Source organism: Denticeps clupeoides, unplaced genomic scaffold (assembly GCF_900700375.1).
Source record: "Denticeps clupeoides unplaced genomic scaffold, fDenClu1.1, whole genome shotgun sequence".
NCBI lineage: Eukaryota > Metazoa > Chordata > Actinopteri > Clupeiformes > Denticipitidae > Denticeps > Denticeps clupeoides.
Window position 1 is genome coordinate 18,464 of NW_021629816.1, and position 19,220 is coordinate 37,683.

The following is a 19,220-nucleotide window of genomic DNA, read 5'->3' on the forward strand; positions in this document are numbered from 1 at the left end:
CAAACTTCTTCCACGCCTTCATTTCTCTACCTCTATACTGAACTCTCGTAAATCTGAAATGATTAAGTTCTTCACGGCTCTCCTCTTAAATAGAGCGAAGCTGATGATGTCACTTTTTTTTCAGCCAATCAGATGGAGGAACAAGATCTTAAGAACATTGTGATTGGCTGGTTTCACTCAGCTGATTACGCTACAGAACAAGAGCTCAGAAACATTGTGATTGGCTGAAAAAAACTATATCAGCCAATCACATTAATTCTGGGCTCTTGTTCTTGCTGAAAAAAAAGTGCCTCTCTGGACAGTGAATCAGGAGGAAACCCACACCGAGACAGAAGAACATGTAAACTCCACACACACAAGGTGCTGTCATCGCTATTTGTCCCAAATCAAATTACTGCCACTTTCACTTTTTAATCATTATTATTGGTGTGTTTTACACTTGGCTAACACGCTCACGTCTGAACCGGAAGAGCACCAAGTTCCAGGTTCAAACCCCACTTACTACCATCGTGTCCCTCTGTCCCCAGGGGGACTGTCCCCGTCACTACTGAATGTAAATGTGTTGTTACGGAACAAGTAAAATAATATAGTTGTATATATTCCAAGTGAAATATAGTACACAGTCAGTAAAAACATTTGTTTTGCACGTCATTAGTGTGAATATGGACACGCCCCCTACACAAATGGGCCAATCGGATACCAGTACAACTTTGATTCTACATTTTATTATTAGATCATTTGTACCGTGATATAAATTTATTTTTAATGTTTGTCTTGTGTTTTAGACGTGTCATAAAGACTTTGGGCGGAACCAGATTTGTTTAGTTGTTTCTACCTGGTCCGGTTAGAGTGTGACACCTAATGAGCCACGCGTATTTTTCACATGTAAATGTGTGCGTTCATGACGGAAAGTAAGTGCTGAGGAGTGTTGTTCACACTCGTGTGTTCGATTCGTTTATCCTTTCATACTGTTTTATATGCAGAGAGAGAGTTTGTAATGTTTGGGAATTATTTCATTCTTATGCTAATTTCCGCCTGCTATTAGCGCTAAGCTAACGGGGTTCAATAATTTTCCTGTGTTTTAGCTGCCTATATTTATATTCTAGGTAAAATGTTCTAGGGCTGGTTAGCTGCTTATGTAGGATTGTATTGTCTGTTTCATGTTAGATTACTGTAAGCAGTGTTATTAATCAGTGTTGTGTATCATATCATGTTCTGTGGAGTGTTTGCTTATGTATGCTTTCTGTGTTTCTTGTAGACCACACACACACACACACACACACACAGACACACACATACTTCGTTAATAAATAAGATAATTGATAAGCTGGCCTCCAGGCTCCTGATTCTCTGACCGGAATCAGATCCTATTGTCGCTTCACCAGTGTAACACGTCGTGGGAGTGGTAGAATCTACACGACAAGACGTGTGAAACTCAAGAAAGGCAAAGGAGATTTCATTCATTTTTTCTTTATAGATTCTTCATTTACTGAAATATCCTACTGTGTCTTCCTTTTACCTTCAGAGATGGAGGGACCAGGCGAGCAGTACTGGAGGCTCGTAGTATACCAGGTGCAGTGCGAGGTGTAATAAGGGTATTATAAATCATTATAAATCTGCTTGGCAGCAGAATCCCAGAATCTCTGTATTTAATCAGCTCAAGGTAATGTTGAGACGTGAGAGAAAGTCCAGATGCACACAAATAACTTGTGAAGCATAAGATTGACAGAGTGCTTGGTCTGAATTGTGCTGACTGTCTGGTTCCAGTTCTGGATTTTACATGGTAAACACATGTTGGAGAGTAACGGTGCCACGTCTGGGTGCAGCAGGAGCCCCAGCTGGCAGCACTCAGCCTGACAGCAGGGCTCTAACCATGGACAGGTGCTGCTGGGTAGGCATCCGTGGTTGGAGCCCTGTTAGAAGGAACCGACACTGATGCATCGATGTGGATCCTGAACTTTGATTTCAGTTCCTGGCAACCGCCACACGCCTGTTGGTTTGTTTTACTTGGCTTCCTTTGTTTTGTCCCTCGTGCCTTTTTCTTTTGTGCGTATTAATAAATCCCATTTGCCCAGATGTCCCGTCTCTGCGCTTCCTTCCCCCGTCAGCCCGAGGTCGTGACAAACAGAGGTAAAATGTACAATGAGACAAGTTCTGACATTCAAACAAATCCTGTTCAATTTTCTGATATGTATTGTATTTCTTTTCATAAATTATTTGTTGTTCCGGCAGCTCAGGTGGCACTTTATTTTAAAAAGTCTATATTTGCCAGATCAAGTAAAGCATACATGTGCATGTTTTTGGTGTTATGTTTTGGTGTTTAATTATCATTATATTCATGCATTTTCTAAAGATTCTGTTTTTGAATAAAGGGTTGGAAATGAATGCTTTTATTTATTCATAATTTATAAAAAATAATCGACAGATTAATTGATTATTAAAATGATTGTTAGTAGCAGCCATGCTTCTTTATTATCGGAAGATACATCGAACATTAAGACTAACTGTGCTGTAAAACAAGTATTTGCTTTATTAGATATTTCTCCAGATTTATTTGTTTTAAAGCCAAATGGCGTATGATGTAAGCCAGGACTTTATTAGGCATCAGACCAAGTGATGATTATCACCATTTCACAGGGTGAAGAGCAGGAATCCGCTGAAGATGCAGTGATTACTCTCATCGTTGTAAAGTCGCTGGTTTCCAGGAAGACGCAGGTTAACCCAGTCTCCCGCCTCCAGCTGCAGAGTCACGCCGCCGACCAGGTAGGAGACGTGGTGGTCCATGTCGTACTCCCCCAGCAACATGATCCTCTGCTGGTTCCTGTACAGCGCTGTGTATGTACAAATAAACCGATCTTTCATCACGATTACAATATGTATTCAGTATATAGCAATAATAATGTCATTTACCTGCATTCATGTTGTTCAGTTTCTCCACTTTGGTCTCCACTGATGTTAGTCTGGTCTTCAGTCCTCCAATCTCTGCATTCAGAGCAGAAAATATTAAAACCACAGTCAGTTCCTACGTGAGCTTTACTAGAACCAGTGGACTTCTCCGTCTCCTTTTTGCATTTCTGCTTATTCTACAACACAAATTCATAAATATCTGAACAGAATGAAGACCCCCACTACGCTGGTACGTAAACTTGGTTAATGAGTTCATCACATGATACCTGAGTTCTTCTGCTGCAGATCTTCTACTTGGTTCTTGACAGCTTTCAGCTCTGCTGCTTGTTCTGATGTAGGTGGAACACAAAAAATGAGCCAAATCTTCACCAAGAAAATATGATTAGAGATCATTTTGATCCAGCACCAGCATTCTGATGAGTCAGGTTCTCCACGTTCTGCTCATTGTCATCCATTTGGATCTTTAGAGCCGTCAGCTCTGCCACAAGTGCTGCAATAATGAAGGAATAATTCAGTACTTTATGGTAGATTATGGTATGGCTTATTTCTATAGGAGATTAAAGAGTTTTTATGACAGGATGGTCGCATATAACAGTAAATTTATATGGCTGTATATGGCAGTTTATGGCGGTATATAATAATTTATGGATGAATATGGTTGCATATAACAGTTAATTTATATGGCTGTATATAATAGTTTATGGCGGTATATGAATGTACACGACTGTGTGTATGGATGTATAACAATGTATATTGATGAGATGTCGCTGATTGTTCCCATGCTCAGAATTACTGTAAAAAATTAAATGGTCACTCTTGTAAGCAGCTTGGATGTGAACGTTGGACTGTCTGTTCTGCATTACCTGCATTTTCCATCTTCAGATTCTCCAGGTCTTTCTGTACGTCTGACAGGACAGCATCTTGCGTGTATATACAAAATAATACAGATGTCTGTTATTCTAAATTATATCTACTCATGCACTCTATTACATGTAGAGAATTGAATTAATGTACTGTTATTGTAACCTAAACTAATCATAACCAATGAATAATAATTCACTGTTTATGTTATTTATACAGTAATTACATGGAATTAATACTATGTGTGATTAAATAATACTATTTGTATAGTATATTTTACACTATAATATTTGTCAAATGTCATTTATGCACCTGCATTCTCCTTCTTCATGTTCTCCTCTTCATCCTTCATGGTCTTTATCTCCACATCTTGAGCTAAATAATGTAATAATGTAAATGTAAATGAGCTAAATTCCAACATTAAAGTCTGTGAATGATGTTCATACTGGTCTCAGTGTTGTTGAATTAATATTGCACATTTAGAAGATGTGATTACCAGCGTTTTCGCTCTCCAGAACTGACCACTTCATCCATGGTAACATGGAAGCAAGTTGTAAGTCGCTCTGGTTAAGGACGTCTGGCAAACGCCTTAAATGTAAATGTAAGCGGCCTCCTTTTTTTATAAAGACGAACTTATTCATTATTTACATTTAAGGCATTTGGCAGACGGCCGTATCCAGAGCCACTTACAACGTGCTTTCAAGTTACCATGGATGAAGAGATCAATTCCGGTTCACTAGGACCCCCAACTATGAATACAATCTTTTTATTCACTCTGTTCTAGTTTCTATACAGAAGTCAGACGAGAAGAAGGTCACAAGTTCATCTAAATCTTCTCTAAAGAGGAAGGTCTTGAGCTGCCGTGTGAAGGTGCTCAGTGACTCAGCTGGAAGTTCATTCCACCACCGAGGGGCCAAGACGGAGAAGAGTCTAGATGAGCGTCTTCCTTTTACCTTCAGAGATGGAGGGACCAGGCGAGCAGTACTGGAGGCTCCGAGTATACCAGGTGCAGTGTGAGGTGTAATAAGGGCTGTGAGGTAGGATGGTGCTACTCCATGTTTGGCTTTGTAGGCCAGCATCAGTATTTAGAACCTGATGCGTGCAGCTACTGGGAGCCGGTGGAGGGAACGTAGCAGAGGGGCGGTGTGGAGAACTTGGGAAGGTTGAACATCAGTCGTGCTGCTTCGTCCTGTATGAGTTGTAGAGGTCGGATGGTACATAGAGGTAGATTCTTGTTTACTGTCACTTTCACTTTTTAATCATTATTATTGGTGTGTTTTACACTTGGCCAACACACTCGCGTCTGAACCAGAAGAGCACCAAGTTCCAGGTTCAAACCCCACTTACTACCATCGTGTCCCTCTGTCCCCAGGGGGACTGTCCCCGTCACTACTGAATGTAAATGTGTTGTTACGGAACACGTAAAATAATATAGTTGTATATAATCCAAGTGAAATATAGTACATGGTGAACTATACAACATGGTTTTTAATGTTTGTCTTGTGTTTTGGACGTGTGAAGCTCAAGAAAGTCAAAGGAGATTTCATTCATCTTTTCTATATAGATTCTTTATTTGCATTTTGTAATAACGCTCATGTTACGCTCGCCTTTGCGATGTCCGCATAGCTGCGTCCTGTTCACCAGCCTCCCAGATCAACCTGGACAGCCTGGTTCTTGTACTGTTTTCTTTTCTCCACGTCTCCTTGTGAAGCTTCTCGAAGATGCTCCAGTGCTGCTCTCATGTACGCGGTTTGCACGAGTTGCCCACACAGTTCCTTCTCCCTTCTGAGGAGGACCTTCAGGGCTTCCTCAATCTCCTGCCTCTTGCTTGTATTGTTTAAGTCCTGGAAAAGTTTTTCCAGTTCGTTCCTGGTAGATGTTTCTTCAAGGAGCACTTTTTCAAGTTCTTCTCGTGCTCTGTGCTCATGGTCACGTTCGGCTGTCATCATCTCGAGTTCCTTTTTCATTTGCTGGAGCGTCTCCTCGTGGAGACTGTCTTTGCTCTCCAGCTGATGACGGAACTTTGTCTCTGTCTCCAGGAGAAGCCTCTCTGCCTCTTTCCTGCTTTCTCTTTTTGCTTCAAGATCTTTTTCAGCTTTCTCTCTCCTGCTCTGCTCATCTGTCATTTGACTTCTCAGCGTTTCCTGCTCCTTCTTCTCGTTCTGCAGCGTCTCTTCATAAAGAGCCTGCATGCTCCCCAGCTGCGTATGGAGCTGTGTCTCCATCTCCATCTGCTTTCCAGTTTCTCTCACGTTACAGAAACACCTTTCTGCTTCTTCTCTGTTGTGTCTCTCCACGTTCAGCTGTGCTTCAAGCTCCTCACATTGCAGCCGTTCCAGATCTTGTTCTTCTCTCAGTCTTTCTTTTACTTCATTCTCAGCCTCCTGGATGGCAATTTGCCTCAGCTCTTCACGCCAAGCCAGGCTGTTCTGTGTCGTGTCACGAATAGCCATCTCCAAATTATTATTAGAGGCCATGAACATCTCCTCCACTTCTTTACGATGACCGGGATCCCTTTCCAGGAATGTCTCCGTCACCGCCTCGAGTGTGCCGAGCTGTTCCCCGAACACCTCAACCTGACCCATCTGAGCTGATTTCAGATCGGTCATTTTGGGCTCAACGGAAACGTCCTTCTTGAAGAAGCGACGCTTGGTCCACCTAACAAACTTCTTCCACGCCTTCATTTCTCTACCTCTATACTGAACTCTCGTAAATCTGAAATGATTAAGCTCTTCACGGCTCACCTCTTAAATAGAGCGAAGCTGATGATGTCACTTTTTTTTCAGCCAATCAGATGGAGGAACAAGATCTTAAGAACATTGTGATTGGCTGGTTTCACTCAGCTGATTATGCTACAGAACAAGAGCTCAGAAACATTGTGATTGGCTGGAAAAAATTAAATCAGCCAATCACATTAATTCTGGGCTCTTGTTCTTGCTGAATAAAAAGTGCCTCTCTGGACAGTGAATCAGGAGGAAACCCACACTGAGACAGAAGAACATGTAAACTCCACACACACAAGGTGCTGTCATCGCTATTTGTCCCAAATCAAATTACTGCCACTTTCACTTTTTAATCATTATTATTGGTGTGTTTTACACTTGGCTAACACGCTCGCGTCTGAACCGGAAGAGCACCAAGTTCCAGGTTCAAACCCCACTTACTACCATCGTGTCCCTGAGCGGGACGCTTAACCCTGACTGTGTCCCCAGGGCATACCTGTCAAGTATCCCGTTTTGGCCCGTTCTTTCCCGCCGTCCTCCCGTATTATTATTTTCCCGTAAATCTCCCGTATTTTAATCTGCGTTATTTAAAAAAAAAAATCTGAGTTGTGTCGCTAATCTCGCGATAAGTGCCGCGATAAGCTACTACAGGTACTGAAGGTGGCAGTTCTCGCGAGATTAGCGCGTGAGCTCAGATGACGAGATGATGAGTGACGACGCGGGAAAAAAGAAGAAGAAACAGACAGGTGATGGACGCCAGGACAGAGAAGGGAAGGCGCTCCTGGGTACACCACGTCCCGCACATCCTGACTCAGGTCCGTCCTTCGTATTTAACCGTCACCTCGGACCTTCTAGAACCCGCCGCTGATACTGCGGTTCGTCCAGGGCCGCTGCGTGTGGGTGAACCCGGCGGAGAAACCGGCGGCGGAACCTGATGAAGATGAAGAGGAGGAGCCGGAACGGGAGGAAGGACCCGCCCTCTTCACCCCGCTGTCTGAAGACGCAGGTGAGCGTGCGAGATGCCGCCGGTCCGCCTCCTCCTCCGTAACCACGGTAACGCGCCACGTTTCTGCGTTTGGTGTAGAAATCGACCGGCTGCCACCGTGGAGCTCCCGGCTGTCCTCCGCCCTCGTCCCCCGCTTCGCCGTGGCCGTCGCCCGTCATCACCGCGTCCCGGTCTCCCCGCAGGAAGTTCGAGAACGTTTACATCGGCTGGGGCGTGAAGAGCGACGCGGCCTTCTCGCCGGCGCTGCCCCCCGACCCCCAGCGCGACTTCCCCGGCGGGCCGGAGGTGACCGAGGAGGCGGACCCCACGCCGCAGGAGGACGAGGACGAAGACTGACGTTCACATGAAAACTTTTACTAGCGACCGAAACACAAGATTGACGTTCATGCCGAAGTTTAGTCTGTGCCGGTTAACGCACGGTAAATAAACGGTGAAGACACACGAGACACATGACACTGCAACACATTTCTGTAGTTTTCACAGCATTATTACTGTATAATGAACAAATCCTTACTGTAGAACCTGTATACAGCATGTTGCTGTAGATTTGCAAAGCATCATGGTTTAAATTCCTGGGCGGCTGTTGTTTTACAGTAAAACCATATTGCTGTATATCATAATACAATAATTTTGAGCGGGAATTTTCATATTTCTCATCTTTCAGTTATTCGGAACACAGAAATCATATTTCTAGGATATATTTCATGAAGCCAGAGGACGACCCAGCGTTTTTAATTTTACATCCTCAATATTAAGAAATGAAGTACTGATGGCCAACTTCGCATTATTTTCATGAAAGAAGATTCAACACTTTCCTCGTCCTTTGACTTCAGAAAGGTAAATCAACTCATTGTTTTTTGCAACAGTACGTGTATTAGCTTAACCTAGTGTAGCGGTCCTTCTTCTGCGTTGTGTAATTTTTTTATTTCTTTTCTTGAACCGTAATTGACGAGCTGACACCCAAGAAATTTTCCGTGCAAAGTGTATTCTGTATAAAAGCAAGGTCACGCCAGAACATCGCGTCACAACTCGCGTCTCTCTGCACCTCTCTCTCTCACAGCTCATGCCATGTGTCTAAGAGAACTAAACCGGGTCTCCAACCCACTAACCCAAGGGCACGGCCGCATCCAACCACTTTTCGGGGGTGATCAAAGTTTTAGAACCCACATAACTCTTTATAATAATCATAAATTGAACAAACAAAAATACAGAAACATATTTGACATAACCAGAAACATTAACACATTTTAACATTCTACAATTAAACAAACACCCGGATTATCATTATAATTCCCTTACCCACATCAGAATACAGGTAAACAAAATAAAAGTCTTTAGAAAATAAGAAGATAAAAGACACAAAAAAAGAAGAAATACATTTATAAATCTAGTGTAACCATTTAACTCCGGCACACTAGCACTAATTTAGCTAAATGTTAATTTTTTCAAGTATTGCTTGTCGGTCTGTTAGCTAGCTACAGCTAATTAGCTTGACAATTGTTTTCTTCTTCGCTAGCAACCGTTGGTATTGTCAACGGAAACAGACCTAGGCGACACAGGACACTGCAACAGGTAAGACGCTGCATTTTTGGACTTCGATCATCTAACCTGAGGACACAGGAGTGTCATTTCCAACTAGTGAATACATTTTGACACATTATTGATTTTGGCTTTACATGTTTAAGTCTGTCACATACTTTTTTTTCAGGATATGAATCTGTAGCAAACACCAGCCAAACAGTCAGTTCAACTACATACTGTAATCAGTATGTCTTTCAAATGCAAAGAATTATATTTCTTTGCAGGGACAATCCTCAGTTATATTATAAATAACCAATTTGTTATTTTTATATTTTTACCCATATATTGGTACTTGCTGATCCATTAGTGTAATACATCAACAGATCTGTTCCTTTCCTGTTGTGAGAACAAGAGCTTTACTGGAGTGTATTGCTCTAACATTCTTGAAATTAAATTGCCCATAGGTGTGAGCGTGAATGTTTGTATGCATCTGTATGTCATCTTTGTAATCGCCAACTTGTCCAGGGTGTACCCTGCCTCTTTCCCAATGACAGCTAGAAATGGCTCCAGCTCTTCTGTGATGTTTAAATTGACACTGGAAAATGTATGGATAAATACAGATACATTTTGAGATGCACTACAAAGCTACAAATTTGCTGTGAAGGATATCTGAAACCAACATTTGTCCTCAACACTCTGGTGGAACAATTTTCTGCTTTAGCACTGCCAATATATTTCCCCTATATGTTGAATATGGGTCCGGACAGCTGCTGAGTAGTGAAACAAAGTAGAAAATAGTTCTGCATTCTATGGTATATTAGAGAATCAAAAGTAGCACAGAAAGTATTCACAAAATTACAAGTGTGAGAGGTTAATGTACCAAACTTCAATAATTTATTACCCTCACATGGATCAGCAAATATCACTATATTGGACCAAATCTTTGTAAGTTTTTTCTCCTGGGGTAATATATGGCATCTTATGAATTTACAGATTTATTGTCAGGATAATAAGCAAGTGTTCTTCCAAAGTCCAGCTGATCAGAAGGACTGGCAGGATGGTGCAACGAAAAAATGAATCCCTCAATCCACACGTGGCATCGTTTATCAGAGGCTTTATCGAGTATGACTGGCAGATCAATTGATATCAGGTGAGACTGTTAATTTATATTTATTTAAACTTTGCAGAAATAAAATACTCTACAGCAGGGATAGACAACCTTGATCCTCCAGGGCCACTATCCTGCTAGTTTTACAACTATTCTACCCACTGATTGACTGAACACACCTGATCCAGGCATTCAGAAGCTGTAAGTGCAGTGATGGTTGGAAAATGAGCAGGAGGACAGTGGCCCTCAAGGACCAGGGTTGGCTACACTTATTCACTGTACAGGGCAGTGTCTTACAGATGCCCTCTTGTTTGTGTGTTTCTATATGTAAAACTGTGCATGTGTGTGTAGTGTATTTTACTAGGCTACTGCACCTTCATGTAGTAATAGAAACAAAGTCTCAAAAAATTGTCATAGAGCCAATAGTGTGGATTAATGCTGCCTTTGCATTTCTACTCTACATTAGTAACTAATGCCTCTTTGTCCTTCCACTTCAGGGAAGAAGATTCCAGCCCTAGAAGACATATTCAGTATAGGAAGAAACGGCGCAGGAATCATATATGTCATTGGGACCAGTAAAGTCAGTCTTGAACAGTTTATTGGTTGAATATTGAAATGTTTTCGTACAAATGCATTTTTCTACAATTCTTCTTTTAACTGAACATTTTACTTACTTGGAATTTTTGTATTTGTAAAAAACAAACAAACAAAAAAACAAAACCTGAAATATGTGATAGTTGTCTATATGGTGATGCTTTTGTGTGTTTTATTGTTAATTTTATTATATTATCAATTAACTTTACAGGATACAGTGACTGCACATACAAACCAATGTCTGAAAAGGGAAATGTAAAAAGTACAAAAAAGTATTTTTTTTTAATTATCTGTATAAGCATTGAAGTGTTACAAAATAATTCTTGGCCTTGGTGTTTAAATTGGTTTACCTGAAGAGAAAGGGTTGTTTGGGAAAATAGTGTTTTTTACAAAGTAAAACTTTTTGTAAACTGCTTTAAAAAAATAAATGAAATGTTTTGCGCCAAAAAACGCATCTTCATTGTATTGTATGGTATAATTTTTATATTATAACAATATTTTATAAATTACTTATTATAACAAATAATGCAGTCATGCATATTGCAGTAGCCTAATATGTGCTGTAATGAAATATACAGCACTTTATTACTGTGATTGCAAATACAGTCTGTGCTTACTACTGTAACAATGATTACAGTATTCAGATCATTGCTGTAATAACAATTACAGTATTTTGTAGGTACTGTGATTCAATTTACAGTAAGCATACTGTAGAATGTTCTACAGCAACTTACTTGCTAAAAGCTGCCAGCTAGTTTCTGTAGATTCACATTATCCTTGTTAAAGTGTACAACACAGCAGCGTTTTAAATAAAGTTCTGAAATTAAAATCCAGCCTGGTCATTATTCCGGGGGGTCCGGTCCTAACGCAGGTCCGTCTCCTCGTCCCGCACCATCTTTTTAATCCGGAGCAGCCGGCTGGTGCACGAGCTGGCGGCCGTCTACACCGAGGCCATCGCCGACATCAAGCGCAGCGTCCTCAGGGTCATAGAGCAGCCGGTGAGACGCCGCGGCGCCCCCGGGGGACGTGTCTTCACGCTGACGCGTGCGTTTAACCATGTGTCTCTGGGGTTCAGATCAGAGGAATGGGCATGAACTCCCCCGACCTGCTGCTGCTGGTGGAGAACTGTCCTAAAGGAGCCGAGACGCTGGTCACTCGCTGCCTGCACATCCTCACCGACAAAGGTCCGCCGTTCGTAACGAGTGTTACTATCAAGACGAGAGTCCGAACGTGTGTGTTCCTCCTCAGTGTCCCCCTCTCCAGAGCTGGTGGAGAGGGTCCGGGATCTCTATCACAAGCGGGTTGCTGATGTCCGCTTCCTCATTCCCGTCATCAACGGCCTGGAGAAGGTGGGTTGCGTTGATGCAGTCAGTGTGTGAGTGTGTGTGATACCAAGTCATGTTCTTGTCCTGTTCTCCTCAGAAAGAGGTGATTCAGGCTCTACCCAAGCTCATCAAGCTGAACCCCATCGTGGTGAAGGAGGTCTTCAACCGGCTCCTCGGCACCCAGCACAGTAAGCTGGCGTTTCGTCCTGCTGTCCCCAGCATCTTCTGTGCAGCTCGGCGCTGAGATGTGTGTGTTCCTGCAGGTGAAGGCAGCTCCTCCATGTCTCCGCTGACCCCCGGCGAGCTGCTCATCGCCCTCCACAACATCGACTCCACCAAGTGCGACAACGTTTCCAGGACTTAAACAATACAAGCAAGAGGCAGGAGATTGAGGAAACCCTGAAGGTCCTCCTCAGAAGGGAGAAGGAACTGTGTGGGCAACTCGAGCAGACAGTGGACATGAGAGCAGCACTGGAGCATCTTCGAGAAGCTTCACAAGGAGACGTGTAAAAACAGTACAAGAACCAGGCTGTCCAGGTTGATCTGGGAGGCTGGTGAACAGGACGCAGCTATGCGGACATCGCAAAGGCGAGCGTAACATGAGCGTTATTACAAAATGCAAATACGCCAAATAAAGAATCTATATAGAAAAGATGAATGAAATCTCCTTTGACTTTCTTGAGCTTCACACGTCCAAAACACAAGACAAACATTAAAAACCATGTTGTATAGTTCACCATGTACTATATTTCACTTGGATTATATACAACTATATTATTTTACGTGTTCCGTAACAACACATTTACATTCAGTAGTGACGGGGACAGTCCCCCTGGGGACAGAGGGACACGATGGTAGTAAGTGGGGTTTGAACCTGGAACTTGGTGCTCTTCTGGTTCAGACGCGAGTGTGTTGGCCAAGTGTAAAACACACCAATAATAATGATTAAAAAGTGAAAGTGACAGTAAACAAGAATCTACCTCTATGTACCATCCGACCTCTACAACTCATACAGGACGAAGCAGCACGACTGATGTTCAACCTTCCCAAGTTCTCCACACCGCCCCTCTGCTACGTTCCCTCCACCGGCTCCCAGTAGCTGCACGCATCAGGTTCTAAATACTGATGCTGGCCTACAAAGCCAAACATGGAGTAGCACCATCCTACCTCACAGCCCTTATTACACCTCACACTGCACCTGGTATACTCCGAGCCTCCAGTACTGCTCGCCTGGTCCCTCCATCTCTGAAGGTAAAAGGAAGACGCTCATCTAGACTCTTCTCCGTCTTGGCCCCTCGGTGGTGGAATGAACTTCCAGCTCAGTCACTGAGCACCTTCACACGGCAGCTCAAGACCTTCCTCTTCAGAGAAGATTTAGATGAACTTGTAACCTTCTTCTCGTCTGACTTCTGTATAGAAACTAGAACAGAGTGAATAAAAAGATTGTATTCATAGTTGGGGGTCCTAGTGAACCGGAATTGATCTCTTCATCCATGGTAACTTGGAAGCACGTTGTAAGTGGCTCTGGATACGGCCGTCTGCCAAATGCCTTAAATGTAAATAATGAATAAGTTCGTCTTTATAAAAAAAGGAGGCCGCTTACATTTACATTTAAGGCGTTTGCCAGACGTCCTTAACCAGAGCGACTTACAACTTGCTTCCATGTTACCATGGATGAAGTGGTCAGTTCTGGTTCACTAGGACCCCCAACTATGAATACAATCTTTTTATTCACTCTGTTGTAGATTCTGTACAGAAGACAAGAAGAAGGTCACAAGTTCATCTAAATCTTCTCTAAAGAGGAAGGTCTTGAGCTGCCGTTTGAAGGTGCTCAGAGACTGAGCTGTTCTGACCTAAAGGGGAAGTTCATTCCACAACCGAGGGGCCAAGACGGAGAAGAGTCTAGATGAGTGGAAAGCTGACCTGATAGTGTTGAAGATGAGGGTCATCATCTCCTTGCTGTTCCTGCTGTTCTCTACATTTAGAGCTCTTTCTCTGAACAACCAGAGCTACCCTCTAAATACAAAAAAAGAAATTCCTGTGCAGGACATCAACGCTGAGCTGCAGTACCTGAGGAACATGGTCCACTACCTGCGGGACACGATGCTGGCTCAGGAAGTCCAGTTGGAGAACGTGAAGACCAACCTAAAGGACCCTGAAGACATGGTGCTGGATCTGAGGCTGGATTTCAAAGTTCTGGAGAGAGAAAACGCTGGTAATCACATCTTCTAAATGTGCAATATTAATTCAACTACACTGAGACCAGTATGAACATCATTCACAGACTTTAATGTTGGTATTTAGCTCATTTACATTTACATTATTACATTATTTAGCTCAAGATGTGGAGATAAAGACCATGAAGGATGAAGTGGAGAACATGAAGAAGGAGAATGCAGGTGCATAAATGACATTTGACAAATATTATAGTGTAAAATATACTATACAAATAGTATTATTTAATCACACATAGTATTAATTCCATGTAATTACTGTATAAATAACATAAACAGTGAATTATTATTCATTGGTTATGATTAATTTAGGTTAGAATAACAGTACATTAATTCAATTCTCTACATGTAATAAGAGTGTATGAGTAGATATAATTTAGAAAATCAGACATATGTATTATTTTGTATATAAGCGCAAGATGCTTCCTGTCAGACGTACAGAAAGACCTGGAGAATCTGAAGATGGAAAATGCAGGTAATGCAGAACAGACAGTCCAACGTTCACATCCAAGCTGCTTACAAGAGTGACCATTTAATTTTTTACAGTAATTCTGAGCATGGGAACAATCAGCGACATCTCATCAATATACATTGTTATACATCCATACATACAGTCATGTACATTCATATACCGCCATAAACTATTATATACAGCCATATAAATTAACTGTTATATGCGACCATCCTGTCATAAAAACTCTTTAATCTCCTATAGAAATAAGCCATACCATAATCTACCATAAAGTACTGAATTATCACTTCATTATTGCAGCACTTGTGGCAGAGCTGACGGCTCTAAAGATCCAAATGGATGACAATGAGCAGAACGTGGAGAACCTGACTCATCAGAATGCAGGTGCTGGATTGAAATGATCTCTAATCATATTTTCTTGGTGAAGATTTGGCTCATTTTTTGTGTTCCACCTACATCAGAGCAAGCAGCAGAGCTGAAAGCTGTCAAGAACCAAGTAGAAGATCTGCAGCAGAAGAACTCAGGTATCATGTGATGAACTGTGGTTTTAATATTTTCTGCTCTGAATGCAGAGATTGGAGGACTGAAGACCAGACTAACATCAGTGGAGACCAAAGTGGAGAAACTGAGCAACATGAATGCAGGTAAATGACATTATTATTGCTATATACTGAATACATATTGTAATCGTGATGAAAGATTGGTTTATTTGTACATGATGAGTATTGGGTCATATCCTTAAATATGATGTGCCTTTTATTTGGGATATAAGTTACTTTCTAGTCATCATTCTATGTAAATCAATAGAATTACTTACATATCAGATGATTATGTTTTTGTCTTTTTGTAAAGTTGAATATCAGCAGTGATGTTTTTTTGGTTCTGTTCCACTTTACAGGAGGCAAAGTGGCCTTTTCAGCAGCTCTGACATTTAATACTGAGTAGAATACAAGCAGGACCTTCCGAACTGAACTTGGTCTTCAGGAACATCATCACCAATGTTGGAAACGCCTACAGCAGTAATACAGGTGCTCAGCATCTTCTCATAGTCATGGTGTCAGTGGGAGTCACATTCTTTAAACACCTCAGTGCCAGCCTCTTAACGCACTTTGTGAAAGTGAAGTGACTGTCCTTGTGAAACACCACACACGGTGTGGCTCAGGTTAAAAGGCTTAAACCATCACCGTTGGTGAGGAGCGGGCAGCCATGTTCATCTTCTCTGCATCAGCTCGTTTTGCTCCTACTGGCCCGTGACTGGTTGGCTCGGCCTGTAGAATTGAGCCTCTTTGTCTTTGGACTGGAAGGCGGAGTCCCTGGTGTCCACCAGGGTTTGTGGTTCGGTCCGGTGATGAACAGGGACTGATAGTCTCCTGTTTAACCTGACAGGTGCATCATGGTAGTAGATCTGACTGTAGTGAATTTTTCTGTATGGTTCTGCAGGGTTCTTCACCGCTCCAGTGAAGGGCGTTTACTTCTTCAGGTTCACCATGGCGGACATCCTCTCATCGCGCACCATGTACACAGCGCTGTACAGGAACCAGCAGAGGATCATGTTGCTGGGGGAGTACGACATGGAACACCACGTCTCCTACCTGGTCGGCGGCGTGACTCTGCAGCTGGAGGCGGGAGACTGGGTTAACCTGCATCTTCCTGGAAACCAGCGACTTTACAACGATGAGAGTAATCACTGCATCTTCAGCGGATTCCTGCTCTTCACCCTGTGAAATGGTGATAATCATCACTTGGTCTGATGCCTAATAAAGTCCTGGCTTACATCATACGCCATTTGGCTTTAAAACAAATAAATCTGGAGAAATATCTAATAAAGCAAATACTTGTTTTACAGCACAGTTAGTCTTAATGTTCGATGTATCTTCCGATAATAAAGAAGCATGGCTGCTACTAACAATCATTTTAATAATCAATTAATCTGTCGATTATTTTTTATAAATTATGAATAAATAAAAGCATTCATTTCCAACCCTTTATTCAAAAACAGAATCTTTAGAAAATGCACGAATATAATGATAATTAAACACCAAAACATAACACCAAAAACATGCACATGTATGCTTTACTTGATCTGGCGAATATAGACTTTTTAAAATAAAGTGCCACCTGAGCTGCCGGAACAACAAATAATTTATGAAAAGAAATACAATACATATCAGAAAATTGAACAGGATTTGTTTGAATGTCTCATTGTACATTTTACCTCTGTTTGTCACGACCACGGGCTGACAGGGGAAGGAAGCGCAGAGACGGGACATCTGGGCAAATGGGATTTATTAATACGCACAAAAGAAAAAGGCACGAGGGACAAAACAAAGGAAGCCAAGAAAAACAAACCAACAGGCGTGTGGCAGTTGCCAGGAACTGAAATCAAAGTTCAGGATCCACATCGATGCATCAGTGTCGGTTCCTTCTAACAGGGCTCCAACCACGGATGCCTACCCAGCAGCACCTGTCCATGGTTAGAGCCCTGCTGTCAGGCTGAGTGCTGCCAGCTGGGGCTCCTGCTGCACCCAGACGTGGCACCGTTACTCTCCAACATGTGTTTACCATGTAAAATCCAGAACTGGAACCAGACAGTCAGCACAATTCAGACCAAGCACTCTGTCAATCTTATGCTTCACAAGTTATTTGTGTGCATCTGGACTTTCTTTCTCTCACGTCTCAACATTACCTTGAGCTGATTAAATACAGAGATTCTGGGATTCTGCTGCCAAGCAGATTTATAATGATTTATAATACCCTTATTACACCTCGCACTGCACCTGGTATACTACGAGCCTCCAGTACTGCTCGCCTGGTCCCTCCATCTCTGAAGGTAAAAGGAAGACACAGTAGGATATTTCAGTAAATAAAGAATCTATAAAGAAAAAATGAATGAAATCTCCTTTGCCTTTCTTGAGTTTCACACGTCTTGTCGTGTAGATTCTACCACTCCCACGACGTGTTACACTGGTGAAGCGACAATAGGATCTGATTCCGGTCAGAGAATCAGGAGCCTGGAGGCCAGCTTATCAATTATCTTATTTATTAACGAAGTATGTGTGTGTCTGTGTGTGTGTGTGTGTGTGTGTGGTCTACAAGAAACACAGAAAGCATACATAAGCAAACACTCCACAGAACATGATATGATACACAACACTGATTAATAACACTGCTTACAGTAATCTAACATGAAACAGACAATACAATCCTACATAAGCAGCTAACCAGCCCTAGAATATTTTACCTAGAATATAAATATAGGCAGCTAAAACACAGGAAAATTATTGAACCCCGTTAGCTTAGCGCTAATAGCAGGCGGAAATTAGCATAAGAATGAAATAATTCCCAAACATTACAAACTCTCTCTCTGCATATAAAACAGTATGAAAGGATAAACGAATCGAACACACGAGTGTGAACAACACTCCTCAGCACTTACTTTCCGTCATGAACGCACACATTTACATGTGAAAAATACGCGTGGCTCATTAGGTGTCACACTCTAACCGGACCAGGTAGAAACAACTAAACAAATCTGGTTCCGCCCAAAGTCTTTATGACACGTCTAAAACACAAGACAAACATTAAAAATAATTTTATATCACGGTACAAATGATCTAATAATAAAATGTAGAATCAAAGTTGTACTGGTATCCGATTGGCCCATTTGTGTAGGGGGCGTGTCCATGTTCACACTAATGACGTGCAAAACAAATGTTTTTACTGACTGTGTACTATATTTCACTTGGAATATATACAACTATATTATTTTACTTGTTCCGTAACAACACATTTACATTCAGTAGTGACGGGGACAGTCCCCCTGGGGACAGAGGGACACGATGGTAGTAAGTGGGGTTTGAACCTGGAACTTGGTGCTCTTCCGGTTCAGACGCGAGCGTGTTAGCCAAGTGTAAAACACACCAATAATAATGATTAAAAAGTGAAAGTGGCAGTAATTTGATTTGGGACAAATAGCGATGACAGCACCTTGTGTGTGTGGAGTTTACATGTTCTTCTGTCTCGGTGTGGGTTTCCTCCTGATTCGCTGTCCAGAGAGGCACTTTTTTTTCAGCAAGAACAAGAGCCCAGAATTAATGTGATTGGCTGATTTAGTTTTTTTCAGCCAATCACAATGTTTCTGAGCTCTTGTTCTGTAGCGTAATCAGCTGAGTGAAACCAGCCAATCACAATGTTCTTAAGATCTTGTTCCTCCATCTGATTGGCTGAAAAAAAAGTGACATCATCAGCTTCGCTCTATTTAAGAGGTGAGCCGTGAAGAACTTAATCATTTCAGATTTATGAGAGTTCAGTATAGAGGTAGAGAAATGAAGGCGTGGAAGAAGTTTGTTAGGTGGACCAAGCGTCGCTTCTTCAAGAAGGACGTTTCCGTTGAGCCCAAAATGACCGATCTGAAATCAGCTCAGATGGGTCAGGTTGAGGTGTTCGGGGAACAGCTCGGCACACTCGAG

General features: G+C 42.1%; 1 protein-coding gene and 1 long non-coding RNA gene across 3 annotated transcripts; both read left to right on the forward strand.

The window, feature by feature from the left end:
- The first annotated feature begins 7,211 nt into the window (after positions 1 to 7,211).
- LOC114775026 (radial spoke head protein 6 homolog A-like) lies at positions 7,212 to 10,844 on the forward strand. 2 transcript variants are annotated; one of them, XR_003744969.1, is made up of 6 exons: positions 7,212 to 7,497; positions 7,576 to 7,916; positions 8,162 to 8,334; positions 9,014 to 9,069; positions 10,012 to 10,168; positions 10,624 to 10,844. XR_003744969.1 is itself a non-coding variant. In XM_028966440.1 (2 exons), exons 1-2 carry the CDS (start codon positions 7,426 to 7,428, stop codon positions 7,831 to 7,833), a joined length of 330 nt encoding a protein of 109 aa, XP_028822273.1. In that variant the 5' UTR covers positions 7,213 to 7,425; the 3' UTR covers positions 7,834 to 8,125. The 2 variants fall into 2 exon arrangements, 1 of the variants encoding a protein (XP_028822273.1); XM_028966440.1 differs by lacking the exons at positions 8,162 to 8,334; positions 9,014 to 9,069; positions 10,012 to 10,168; positions 10,624 to 10,844 and having other exon boundaries at positions 7,213 to 7,497; positions 7,576 to 8,125.
- A 789-nt stretch (positions 10,845 to 11,633) lies between these two features.
- LOC114775027 (uncharacterized) lies at positions 11,634 to 12,024 on the forward strand. Its single transcript, XR_003744970.1, has 3 exons — positions 11,634 to 11,718; positions 11,796 to 11,904; positions 11,969 to 12,024. It is a non-coding gene; the product is annotated as an uncharacterized LOC114775027 (long non-coding RNA).
- The last annotated feature ends 7,196 nt before the right edge of the window (positions 12,025 to 19,220 follow it).

Bases quoted from the DNA above. Each gene is read 5' to 3' on its own strand.
- LOC114775026 (XM_028966440.1), top strand. From the start codon at position 7,426: ATGAAGATGAAGAGGAGGAGCCGGAACGGGAGGAAGGACCCGCCCTCT. The intron at 7,498-7,575 runs GTGAGCGTGCGA...CGTTTGGTGTAG, and splicing joins CCCGCTGTCTGAAGACGCAG to AAATCGACCGGCTGCCACCG.